Source organism: Eubalaena glacialis, chromosome 11 (assembly GCF_028564815.1).
Source record: "Eubalaena glacialis isolate mEubGla1 chromosome 11, mEubGla1.1.hap2.+ XY, whole genome shotgun sequence".
Lineage (NCBI taxonomy): Eukaryota > Metazoa > Chordata > Mammalia > Artiodactyla > Balaenidae > Eubalaena > Eubalaena glacialis.
This window is the reverse complement of record NC_083726.1, coordinates 103,865,800-103,879,421: the sequence shown is the minus strand read 5'-3', so window position 1 is coordinate 103,879,421 and position 13,622 is coordinate 103,865,800. Positions and strand designations below refer to the sequence as shown.

The 13,622-nt window shown below is 38.5% G+C and overlaps 1 protein-coding gene across 1 annotated transcript in view; it reads left to right on the top strand.

The window, feature by feature from the left end:
• Positions 1–13,622, top strand: part of DERA (deoxyribose-phosphate aldolase) — a 119,280-nt gene that overhangs the window by 104,901 nt on the left and 757 nt on the right. Inside the window, exons 7-8 of the mRNA XM_061205040.1 lie at positions 9,029–9,141; positions 13,233–13,382. Coding sequence (XP_061061023.1) covers positions 9,029–9,141; positions 13,233–13,382 — 263 coding nt within the window. The remainder of the gene's footprint in view (positions 1–9,028; positions 9,142–13,232; positions 13,383–13,622) is intronic.

Genomic DNA, 13,622 nt, shown 5'->3' with positions numbered 1-13,622 from the left:
GAATGAATATCAAAAACAAACAGACAAACAAAAAACACTACTTCTAGATATATAATATTCAAACTGAAGAAAACCAAAGACAAATAGAAAATTCCAGAAAAAAGCCAGAGAAAAGGAAAAGGAAACAATTCCAGTGGACTTCTCATTGGAAACTGTGTTGGCAAGAAGCAAGTAGAGTGAAATAAAGTATCGAAGGATAAAAAAACCCACCAACCTAAAAATCTATATTCAGTGAAATTACCCTTCAAAAGTGAAGGGCTTAGACATGTTAAAAACTGAGGGAAATCATTGCCAGCAGATCTGCCCTATAAGAAATGTTAAAATGTTCTTCTGGAAGGAGGAGAATTATATAGGTCAGAAACTCTGATTTACATTAAAAAGGAAGGCCGTCAGAGAAAGGATAAGTGAAGAACAAAAAGAAATTATTTTTCTTTCTCAGTTGATCTAAAAGATAACTGTTTAAAGATTATACCGTATGGATAAGTGAAGATGAATTACAGCAGTGTTATAGCGGATAGGAGGGAGAAATTAGGAATACTTGGTTGAAAGGTAACTGCAGTACTTGTGTAGCAATATAGTGTTATTTGAAGGTAGATTAGTTAAAAATGTATATTGAAAGCTCTAGGGCAGCCACTAAAAAAATATACAAAAGAAGTATAATTGATATGCTGAGAGGAGATAAAATGGAGTCATATAAAATGCTCAGTTAAAACCAGAGAAGGTAGAAAAAGGTGTAACAATTAATAAAAAATACAACAAATAGAAAAAGGTATAATTAATTATAAAAAATAAGACCCTATTTTATGTTGTCTGTAAGAAAGCCACTTTAAATATAAAGACTTTGAAGGTTCAAAGTAAAGGGATGGAGAAAGATATACCCTGCTAACATCAGAGTAAAGCAGAAGTAGGGGTATTAATTTCAGACAAAGCAGACTTCAGAAAAAGGAACATTTTCAGGGGTAAAGAAGGACATTGCATAATAATAAAGGGGTCATTTCTCCAAGAAGACGTCCTAAACAATCCTAAACATGTATGCACCTAACAACAGAGCATCAAAATATGAGGCAAAATCTGGTAGAACTGAAAAGAGAAATAGACAAATCTGCTATTATAGCTGGACTTCAAGACCCCTCTTTCAGTAGTTGATAGCTCAAGAAAGCAGAAGTATCAGCTAGGATGTAGTTGACCTGAGTAGCCTTATTAATCAACATAATCAAATTGATGTTTATAGAGAACTCCATGCAACAGCAGCAGAATACATATTTTCAAGTTCACATGGAACACTCACCAAGAAAGGACACATCCTGGCTCTTAAAACACACTTTAATGTTTAAAAGAATAGACACCATACAAAGTATGTTCTTGGACTACAGTGGAACTAAACTAGGAATCAATAACAGAAAGACAGCTGAAAATCTCTCAAATAGTTGGAAATTAAACAACATACTTCTAAATAATACATAGTTCAAGACATTCTCAAGAAAAATTTAAAAAAATTTTTTTGAATTAAATGAAAATTAAAATACAACTCATCAAAATTTGTGAAATGGTGCAAAAGCAGAGCTTAGAAGGAAATTTATAACATTAGATGCATATATTAGAAAAGAAGAATGATCAAAAATCAATAATCTCAGCTTCTACCTTATGACATAGAGAAAGAACCATAATTTATGTCTAAGGCAAGCAGAACAGCAGAAATAAAAATTAGAGCAGAAATGAAATGAAATTGGAAACAAAAACAGTAGAGAAAATTTTAAAACCCTAAAAGCTGGTTCTTCGAAAGGATCAATCAAATTGATAAACCTCTAGTCAGAATAACCAAGAATCAACGAGAGAATAATAATATCAGAAATGAGAGATCATAACTGTTCCTATGATCATTAAAAGAATAATAAAGGAATACTATGAACAACTCTTTGCCCACAGTTTGATAATGTAGGTTACAGGGATCAATTTCCTGAAAGGTATGAACAACCAAAACTCCCACAGAGAGAAATAGTCTGACTAGGCCTATGCCTATTAATGATGTTATTTTAATTTTATTTATTTTATAAAAGGTTTTAATCATAGAATGTTATAAAATAATGAATTTGCTTATTTATTTAATAATATAATGATATTTAATACTTTAATAAATTATTAAAGAAAAATAATTAAAACCTTCCAAAAAGGAAAGTACTAGCTCTAGATGGTTTAACTGATGAATTCTACCAAACATTTAAGGAAGAAAATAATACCAATTCTCCACAGTCTCTTCCAGAAAACAGGAGAGAGCACTCACTCTGTGAGACCATCATTACCCTAGTACTAAAACTAGATAAAGACATTACAAGAAAGAAAAACTATAGATAATTGTCACTCATGAACATAGATGTGAAAATCCTCAATAACATAGTAGCAAAATGAGCCCAGTGTATAAAAAGAATAATATACCACAGCCAACTGGGATTTACTCCAGATACGCAAGGCTGGTTCAATGTAATGTAATCCACCATATCTAGCTAAAAAAAAAAAATGTATGCCAATATCAATTGGTACAATTTTGGCATTTGACAGATTCCAACACCTATTCATAATAAAATCTCTCAGCAAACTAGGAATAGAGGGAACTGCCTCAGCTTGATAAAACATATCTACAAACAAACTTTAGCTAATATGCTGGGGAACTGGATGCTTTTCCCCTAAGACCCCTCTAAGAACAGGGAAGGATGTTCTTTCTCACCACTCCTACTCAACATTTTACTGGAAGTCCTAGCTGGTGCAATAAGACAAGAAAAGGAAATACAATGTATAAAGATTGGGAAGTGTGGTAGACTGATAATGGCTCCCAAAGATAGGTTTACATCCTAATCCCTAGAACCTGTGAATATTACCTTTTTTTGGGGGAAAAAAAAAGAGCCTTTGCAGATGTGTTTAAATTAAGGATTTTGAAATGAAGTTATTATTCCGGCTTATCCGAGTAGACTCAAAATGCCATCACATACGTCCTTATAAGAGAAAGGAAAAGGAATGTTAAGCTCACACACAGAAGGGAAGGCAATGTGCAGGTGGAGACAGAGATTAGAGTGATGCAGCCAAGGAATGCTGGCAGCCATAAGAAGTTGCAGAGACAAGGAACATGTTCTCCTGAGAGCCTCCACAGGGAGGGCAGCCATGCTCACACCTTGATTTTGGACTTCTGGCCTCCAGAACGGTGAGAGAATAAATTTCTTTTTCTCTAAGCTACCAAGTTTGTTATAATTTGTTACAACAGCCACAAGATATTAATACAGAAAGAAAGATATAAAACTGTTTTTCTCTGTAGATGACCTCCCTGTCTATGGAGAAAATCTCTCCAAAACAACAAACTCCTGAATCTACTAAGTGAGTTTACCAAGGTTTCATGATACAAGATTAATATACAAAAGTCTGTTTCTTTCCTATTTACTGTAATGGACAAACAGAATTTGAAATTTAAGAAAACTACCATTTACAATAGTAATTCATAATTGACATACTTAGGTATAATCTAATCTAACAAAATATAATCTGTACTTGACCTATATGAATACCTGTTAGATTGCCTAAAGTTCAAAAATTGACACCACTAATTGCTACTGAAGATGTAGAGCAACAGGAACTCTCATTCGTTACTGTTGGGAATGCAAAATGGTGTAGCTACGTTGGAAGATAATTTGGTAGCTTTTTTCAAAGCTTAATATGTTCTTACTGTAAAATCTAGCAGTTGCCCCCCTAGTTATTTACACAACTGATTTGAAATTTATGCCCACACGAAAACCTGCATACGAATATTTATAGCAACTTTATTCATATTTGCCAAAAACTGAAGCAACCAATATATCCTTTAATAGGTGAATGGATTAACAAATGGTGGAACAGTTATGCAATGGAATACTATTTATCAATAAAAAGAAATGAGCCAGGAAAAGACAGAAGTGAATGTCAAGTGCATGTTGCTAAGTGAAAGAAGCCAGTCTGAAAGGCTGCATGATTCCAATTATATGACATTCTGGAAAAGGCAAAACTGTTGAGTTAGTAAAAAGTTCAGTGATTGCTGGAGTAAGGGGGAAATGAAAATGTGAAGCATAGGGGATTTTTTAGAGTGGTGGAAGTATTCTGTATGGTGCTGTAAAGATGGATATATAACACTATACATTTTTCAAAACCACTAGAAGGTTCACTACGAGTGAACCTTAATGTATGCAAATGAACACAGCCATTTAGGGGGTCAGGGGATTCCAGGATGGAATGCACACTGTGGCCAAAGAATCAAACTGTATTACAGATGTACAGAACAGCCTCACTGAAGGAGGTGGGAGAAAAGGTGCTGAGCTACATATCTTTATAAATGAATTTAGTCTATAAAGCTTAGAGGCCAGTGAAACTGCACGTTAGCGCTAGACAGTCGTTGATGCAGTGGTTTTCCATAATGGTGTGGTTAACAATTCAGAGAACACGATACATGCATACTGGATGTGCACAATTAAATAAATGGATCATGGATGGTGGGTGCAAGGTTCTCACTGTTGGGGTGGGAATTTACAGATAAGCAAGGGGAGAGAGCTAGAACAATCCTTGTAATGGGTCAGAGTTGGAGACATCAGTATAACTCGTCTTTAGTTTAATATAGACGTAGATAGTTAAATATGGAATTGTAAATATATATGTATATATAAATGGGTTAGAATATACACACACATTTTTCCTTGCTCAGTCAGCTGAGAAGGCCTAAAAGCAAGATCCCTACAATAGCAATGAGTACACCTACCACCAAGATCTTGGTTTCTAACACTATTTTCCAATAAAAGGAACCAGGGCTCTTTGGAGAAATGGCTTATTCTTGGACTGGGGTGGAAAACATATAAGACGAGCCTGGAGCATCTGGTAGTACCAGAAAGTAAGTGCTTAAAAAACCAAAAAATCCACATGATGGTGGTGTGTCAAAGGAAAACAGGAAACAACTGAAAGAACTCCCAGTGGCCAAACCTAGAGCCATTTGAGCAACAAAATAAATTAAGTAATATTGGATTATAAACCCAAGTAAAGAATAAATATCTTTGAGTCTATACTCATATGAATAAATGATTATAAATAAATGAATAAATGGAGAAGAGACAAGTCTCCCATGTGAAAACATCCAAAGAATGTATGTAGCTCCTCCATCCTGAAGGAAGTGGCTTGCAGCTCCCGTTCCTAAAGTGTGGGATACACATAAGGACTTCTTTCCAAAGAGTACAGTATGGAAAATAGGAGGAAAGGAGTGACTTTTCACTGGAGAAACCTAGCAAATACCACCTCCACCAGTGTTCAAGGTCAGCTTCAACAGTGGGAAGTGATACCGTTAATATGTACCCTTGATGTGAAGTGATGAAAATGGCATATTACCTCTGTGGTTTTCTTCCCCAAAAAACATGTAACCCCAGTGTAATCATGAGAAAAATGTCAGACAATACCAGTTGACAGAAATTTTATGAAATACCTGACAAGTACTCCTTAAAATTGTCAAGGTCATCAAAATAAGGAAAGTCTAAGAAGCTGTCACAGCCAGGAGGAACCTGTGGGGACATGACAAATGTATTATAGTATCCTGGATGAAATTGGATTCTGAGTAAAACTAAGGAAATCTAAATAAAGTATTATTTATCTAAATAAAGTATTATTCTGGTTATAATAATACATCAATATTGGTTCATTAATTATAACAAATGTACCATACTGATATAAGTTGCTAATAATAGGGGAAACTGAGTGTGGGGTATATGGGAACTCTCTGTAATGTCCTGGTAATGTTGCTGTAGATCTAAATATGTTCTGAACTTAAATAAATAAAATGATATTTTTTCCTAAGCCACCTGCCCAATTTTGTTACTGGGACTGGAATGAAACCCCAAACTGTCTTCCTTTCCCCATTAGTCAGTTAAACATGGAAAATATTATAATTTGCTTTTTCTTGGTAACTGTGGCCACCCACCCATCCACCCACCCAAAATTTATTAAGCTTCTCAGGTGTGTCACGCTCTGGGGATACAGAAGTGCACAAGAAAGGTATAACACCTGTCTTCAAACAATACAGTCAAGAAAGGGGCACAAACAATGTGTAGGCCACCATTACAGCTCCTGGGCTGCTGTTGCCACCACAGTAGGTGTTTTCTTCTAGGTGTACTAGGAAGACAGTCTCCTCCGTAAGGGAGTTTGGCTCTTTTGGTTAACTTCAGATGGTGTGATTTTTAAGTGACCGTACCTTTTTTTTAGGCCTCTAAATATTGGCCTTGGTCTTCTCTCTTAATAATCTTCTCTTCTGAGATGCTTAGAAGAATTCAGATAGATCCAGTGTTGTACCCCAAAGCCTTCTACTGGATCGGAAGACAGTGTCACCTATTAGGAAAACACATCATGGTTTCAGTGTGAATTTTTTAGTAATGTTCCTCTCACCTCTTACATCTATTTGCGGGCTTTCATTTCTTCTCTTTGCTTGCTATTTCTGATGTTGTAGGGGCCAGGCATTGGTTGTGGAGTCCCATTTATTCACTCATTCATCAGCTTAGCACATGCCTACTTCAGGGCCTTCACATTTGCTGTTTCCCTGCTTGTGGTACTCTTTTCACAGATTCCCTTCATCAGTCTCTGAATTTTACTCATCAGAGATGCCTTTATGATGACTATTTAAATACAGCTACCTCTCCCCAAATCCGTCACTCTCTTTCTCATTATGTTGCATTATTTTTCTTCATCACACTTCACTCCACCTGGCCTTTGTTATATAGCTCTTTGTTTATTGTCTTTTTCTTCTAGAGAATCTAGTCACAAGGGCAAGAACTTTGTTTTGTGTCATGATCTGTTCCCAGCATGTAGAACAGAATCCAGCACATAGTAAGCACTCAGTAAATACTTCTTGAATGAATGCAGGCATGACAAGCACATCTCCATTTCCCCAAATGGGCCTACAGACCCAAAGGAAAGAAGGCTTCCGATGACCTGCTTGGATAGATCAGAATTCCTGTGGTTCTTACACAGATGGCAACCCTACCTAGGTCTTTGCTCCATTTCTGTTTGTATAACACTTGACAGTTTTCACAGTCTTTTCACAGAGATTGTCTCTTTTGATTCTTTGTATAACACTATGAAGCAAGTAAGAATTTCCAGACATGTTTTATAAATGAGAAAGGTTAGGCGATGGAATTTGGAAGGTAAATACAGTATCTGGCAGAGCTGGAAAGCAGATCTCCTGACTTCTGGCTCATCAAGTGATTACCCAGGATTTATGTTTCTTCTATACCTGCTCATAGCATGTATGCTTTTGAGGGAAAGGGCTTGAATGATTTGTGTTTATATTTCCCACTGTGCCTTTCACACAGTGTGCTTGCTGAAGGCGTGTTGATTTGAACCTTTCTATCCACAGGGTAGTCCTGGGCATGTCTTTTGCAGTTGAAACCAGAGGGGAAAGTTTTGGCCACTTCTTGTCTCCACTTCTTTTGACCATTTCTTTGACAGACCTGGGAGAATCTCAGAGATTAGCCTTACATAGAGTTCCACAGATTCTGTGGGCGAGGGCCATGAACTGGCCCAGGAATCACCTAGGAACCTTGTTTCTATTCAGATTATGATTCAGTTGGTCTGGTGTAGGGCCTGAGAGTCTACGTTTTATTTTTTTTATTTTTTAAACAAACTTTTTTTTTTAAATTTATTTTATTTAATTTACTTATTTATTTTTGGCTGCGATGGGTCTTCGTTGCTGTGTGCGAGCTTTCTCTAGTTGCGGTGAGCGAGGGCTACTCGTCGATGCAGTGCACGGGCTTCTCATAGCGGTGCCTTCTCGTTGCCGAGCACGGGCTCTAGGCACGCGGGCTTCAGTAGTTGTGGCATGTGGGCTCAGTAGTTGTGGCGCACGGGCTTAGTTGCTCCGCGGCATGTGGGATCTTCCTGGACCAGGGATTGAACCTGTGTCCCCTGCATTGGCAGGTGGATTCTTAACCACTGCGCCACCAGGGAAGTCCGAGAGTCTACGTGTTAAACACGTTCCCTGGTAGTGCCTGTGCTGCTGATCTGTGGTCTGCACGGAGCATTGCGAGGATGGTTCACCACCTGAAGGATGGAGTCTGTGTTTGGCTGTCTGACTGTGTGACCCTCAGTAAGTTTCTTAGAGACTCTATAGCACATGCGTTAAGCTATATTGCTTTGGTTAGAATTCTACCTACCCCCTGCCCTTACTGTGTGACCTCAAGCAAGTTACTTTACATTTCTGTGCCTTAATTTCCTCTTTAAAAATGGGGATCATATTAGTACTTATACAGTTATTGTGAGGATCGATTGAGTCCGTACTTATAAAGCACCTAGAATAGTGCATAGTGCACAGCACTCAGTGACTCTTAACTATTATTATCCTCTCTTTGTCTCCTTGTGCTATTTTGTGTTGGGTTTCTCTTCAGCAGAAACCTACATCAATAGGTTTAAGATACATTTGAGAGACAGGAAGTGTTTAAAATATTTGCAAGTTGAAAAGGCATGGTGTCTTTCATGAAAATCACAATGTGGTCGGAAGACAGAGCTTTCGTTAGCTAACAATGCAGTAGGAATCAGCTAATGGTGATTCTCCTTGTGTTGTCACAGCTATACTGTGTACTTTCTGTCACACATAAGAATATGAGTAGGCCCTCCAGTTTTGTCGTAAAATGTTATGATATATGATGCTAAGCACAGGGCATGAAATTGTTTCTATTCCTCTCAGTTTTGCATTAAATAAACCAACTTGATTTTAATTGCTGATATGGAAATATAAAGACAAGAGCGCCAGGGATCAGTGAGAATCCATTTGTGCCTGATTTAATCCATCGTATGGTCAGGGGGAAAAAAATGTGGACAGAATGATCTTAAAGAGAGATTTGGTTTTAGTTTTTCAAATAATTGATGAAAAAATAAAGTCGTGTTCCTCAGGAAAAAGAATTTACACAACTTGTTTCTTCCACCGACTCAAAAGTGTAAAAAATAAGTTTCTGAATTAACATGGAGTTTCTTCTTCCTTTTGTTTTAGGATCAGATTTTATTAAGACCTCTACTGGAAAAGAAACAGTAAATGCCACCTTCCCAGTAGCTATAGTCATGCTACGGGCCATTAGGGATTTCTTCTGGAAAACTGGAAACAAGGTATATTATTGCCAGCAAATCTTTCTTTGGAGTAAAGATAATGTTATTTACAATACTCATCACAGCCACGATAACTGTCTTTATAGGCAGATGGTGTGAGTGCGTTACCTGTGTTAAGATAAACGGTTAATTTACCTTTCACTACAAAAGAATACATTCGGGGGGAAACTGTGCGATTCACAGAAAGTGAGTATGAGTGTGGGCGTTAGGATGTGTGATGAAGGTGTAAACTCACTTTATGTCCTTTTATTAACCGAAGACAATTTTATCACTGATGAGAGATTCCTAAATGGGTTCCTTAACGAACTAATTCTGCTGCAGCACAGAAGCTTTCTGGTAAGGCGTTGGCCAGAGAAAACAGGTTAATGCAGAAATTAAACTTCCTTGAGGAATGGAAAGAATTGCAGAGTAACATTTATTGAATGATAAGCTGTGGTGGTGATATGAAAAGTATGCAATATAATGGGAAATAATCTTTTCCTGTCATTATTGAAGGACACACATAAATTGGTTTTTCTGTTGGGAAACCCCCGGTCCGAAAAACTTATTACTTTTAATAATATGAGGTGAAGAGAAAATTCTCGAGGAGATGAACTTATTAAACAAAATAATGAAATGCTGTGAAACAGCAGGGAAAAGGTAGCTAGACGTTATATAGCTCTTGAATTAAATATCCATTTTTGCGTTTTATGGCAGCTGGAGGTGCTCTTTGGAAGACTGTTAAGCTGAGGAGGGTATATGCTCGCTTTTGTCAGCTTTTCGAAAAATAATACGTATTTTTTGAAACATGTGAATTTAAAAGGAAAAATGCGTATGAGGTGTTTTTTTTTTAAATGAGTTTGGATTTTCCTTTTCACTTCAAGTTGCTTGTTTAGCTGCAAATTATCTCAAAGGATTTTTTTTTAACATCAGTGGCGAGAATGGTAATTTTTATTTTTAAATGAGACTTTCCCTTCCTGAAAGGCATGTTTTAAAACCAATCTCTTGATTTCTGCTGAATAGAAACCCAAAAAAGAACTTTAATCCTTTGCCAACTGGATGTGATGACTTTATATGCGACTGTATTTCAGTTTATTTTGGAATCGGAGACCTTTTTTAGAAGGTACCTGGGTTTGAGAGGAAATGAACTCCTTGCAGCATTTGCTCCTTCAGAATACCTTCATATCTTAGAAGAGTACAAATAGGATAAATATCTACACGGTGACCTACATATGAAAGTTAACCCAACTGAGTAACCTTCACTTGGTAGCCTTTCTGCAATGGTCCTAATTAAAAAAAAAAAAAAAAAATTATAAGAAAAGCTGTAAAAATGAGAACTCCAGCTTTGGGCCCCCCAAATGAGACCACCACCACTCACTAGATCAGTGGTTCTTATTCTCAACCAAAGAACATCACAATAGATGTGAAGCTTTTTATACTTCCAGATGCCTGGGCCCTCACCCCGGCAGTCCTGGATCAGTCTTCAGGCATCTCTGCATTTCATAAGCTCCATAGTTGGGGCTAAAATTCTCCAGTGGGGACCCAGTCCTGTTTTGTTTTCAGTAAACATTCATTGAGTTGTTACCTATGTGCTATGTTAACCTATGTTAAGTGCTAGGGATACAAAAGTGAACACGTCCCTTCTCAAAAGAGCCCTTACACAAGAATTTCAGTAAAAGTTTTAAGTGTTCAGTGTTCTAGATCAGGGTAGTGAGGGAGGAACATTTTGCTGTCTTTCATTACTTTCTTTTTAATTGTATCCCCCCTTTCCTCAGCTAATAAATAAAGTTCATCCTGGTTTTATTGAGAAACAGGTACAAGTCAATTCATATTCATCTTGATCACATTTGATTTCACATACGACCTGTGTGTGTATCTGCAAATCAGGGGCATTTTTTTGGATTGTTGACAAGCTGCCTGGGCAGTCCTTAGACTGTGAAGCTTCCACGTCATTGATTTAAGGGGTGTTTTAAAATGTGACAGGCTGCCTTCCAGACCATGATTAGTGTCACTCCTGAGAAGCAGAGGCTTGATATTTCATAGCTGATTTCACTGCAGATTTATGTTTTCCATATTCTCTCCCTTAAAAAAAGAAAAAAGGATAAACTTAACGCTAGAAACTGTCTTTCGAAACCTTGCCAAATAGACTTGCTGACACAACTGAATTGTATAGAAAAATCTATATGCAGCACTGCCTAATTGACAAAAAATGCTCCTGTGATTAACATGTATGCTAATATGAGCTAAAATTGATTTTTTTTTTTTGCCTCATCTCAATAAATAACCTGACTCCACCTATCTCCCCCAACTCCCCGCCCCCCCTCACTCTTACAGGGTCACTTGGGCTCCAGAGCGATAGGCAGATATGGTTAGAATCTCTGCACGACTGTTGCTTAGCTGTGTGACGTGTGACCGAGGCAGGGAAACCAGTTGGGAGGCTTCTCCCGATGTTCCAGTGAGGGCTGACGAGGGTCTAAACTAAAACAGTGGAAGGGAGAGTAGAGAGGAAAGTACATGTGGAGATAGACGAGTTCAGAGGGTGGGATCGGTGGGACTTGACTTGGTGGGTCACTGGATGTGATGTGAGGGACGTGGTGGAGTCCAGGTTAACTAGGAGTTTCTGGGTTGGGTTTGCTGACCTAAAGCAAGTGGACCGCTAGCTATTTCTCCGCCAAAGATGGGCTTATTTGGGATCAGACACCATGGCGAGTCACATGCAAGTCCCTGCAGGGCAAGGAAAGAAGTGTGCTTTATAGAGAGGAAAAGGAAGACAGCGGATACTAAGCAAGGAGTCCGGGGCTTTTCATTGGCTGAGTCCTTTGCAGAAAAGGAGTCTTTCTTCCTGTCAGGCTCTGTTATCCAGGAGTAAGAGCCCCCGCTTCTGGTCTCCCGACTCCATTTAATCAAGGTTTCTGTTTAATCATTTTTTACAGGTTGATAATGGGACCATTCATTTATTGTGTCCTTTCTCTGGCATTCTGTTAGCAATCACCCCCTGCTGGTGCCACCTGTCAGAGCAGCCAAACTCTGAGTGGTCGAAGGCGTGAGCTTTAGTTCTTGGGCTTTGGGTGTTTACTGTACCGGATAGTCAAGTTCTTGAGACAAGTATATCCAAATAAGCAGGTTTTACTGTATATAAGACACGTTTATCATTTTCGAATGGACCCAGGGACATCATTTGTAAACATCAGATACTGGCCGAATTGTGCTGTTTTGTGGTCACCTTCAGAGACTACTGAAGTGTGAAGGTACCCTACACCGTCTTTTTCACCCGTGCTTTTTTAACTGTTTGGCTGCTTTATGTAACTTGGTCTACTTATAACTTAGAAAAAGAGTCCCTGCAGTTAAGTTGATTAAAATAGCTGTCACCTCTTCTTGCTGGTTGCTGCCAGTTTAGTGTGGCCTCACTGAGTCTCTCTTCTTGTTTTAAATCCACATATGTCTCTTTGCAGCTCAGGATGGAGGGCTGAAAGGTGTACATTTCTTCTGGCCTCCTGGTAGAAACGGAGAATGAATGGGCTTTTGTGATATGTTTTCCTGTTTATTGACACCTCTCTTGTTTATCCCAGGTTCACAGCTATGGTCTAGATGGTTGAGGTTTATGACTTTCCAGTAAGTGAAATGTTAATGAGGGTTATTAACTCTCATTAGTGTCTCAGAGGCAGTGACATTCTTCCCATTAATCTTGGAAAAGTCGTTTTGTAGTGTAAATGGGCATGAGTCAGTGCTCTAAGGTCTTTTGTGGGGGTTGGGGGGGACACACGCAAACTAGGCTTTAGAAAAGAGAGGATGGAGACCCCGTATTAACACAGGACCAGTTTTTTTTTTTTTAAACATCTTTATTGAAGTATAATTGCTTTACAATGGTGTGTTAGCTTCTGCTTTATAACAAAGTGAATCAGTTATACATATACATATGTTCCCATATCTCTTCCCTCTTGCATCTCCCTCCCTCCCACCCTCCCTATCCCACCCCTCTAGGTGGTCACAAAGCACCGAGCTGATCTCCCTGTGCTATGATCTCCCTGTGCTATGCGGCTGCTTCCCACTAGTTTTTAAAGCAACACAGTAACAATGCTAAGCATTGCTCTCTTTCCCACCTCCCCTTTTAGATAGGCTTTAAGCCGGCAGGAGGCATCCGCAGCGCGAAGGACTCCCTTGCATGGCTCTCTCTCATAAAGGAGGAGCTAGGGGATGAGTGGCTGAAGCCAGAACTCTTTCGAATAGGTGCCAGCACTCTGCTCGCGGACATCGAGAGGCAGGTGAGGAGCATCCCGTTGTCCTTGGAACAAACTGACAAGTATTTTTGAGAAAGAAATAAAAAAGCACTTATTGGGCTGTGAGAACTGGAGGTGAAAACTCATCTGATGACCTCATTGTACACAGCCTCTGCCTTCTTCCAAGCAAACCTCCACCTCAATAGGTTGGATGGAGATTCTGCTGAGCGCCTGACAGTGGGGCTTTATAATGAAATGTTAACTAAAATTATTATGTAATGCTGT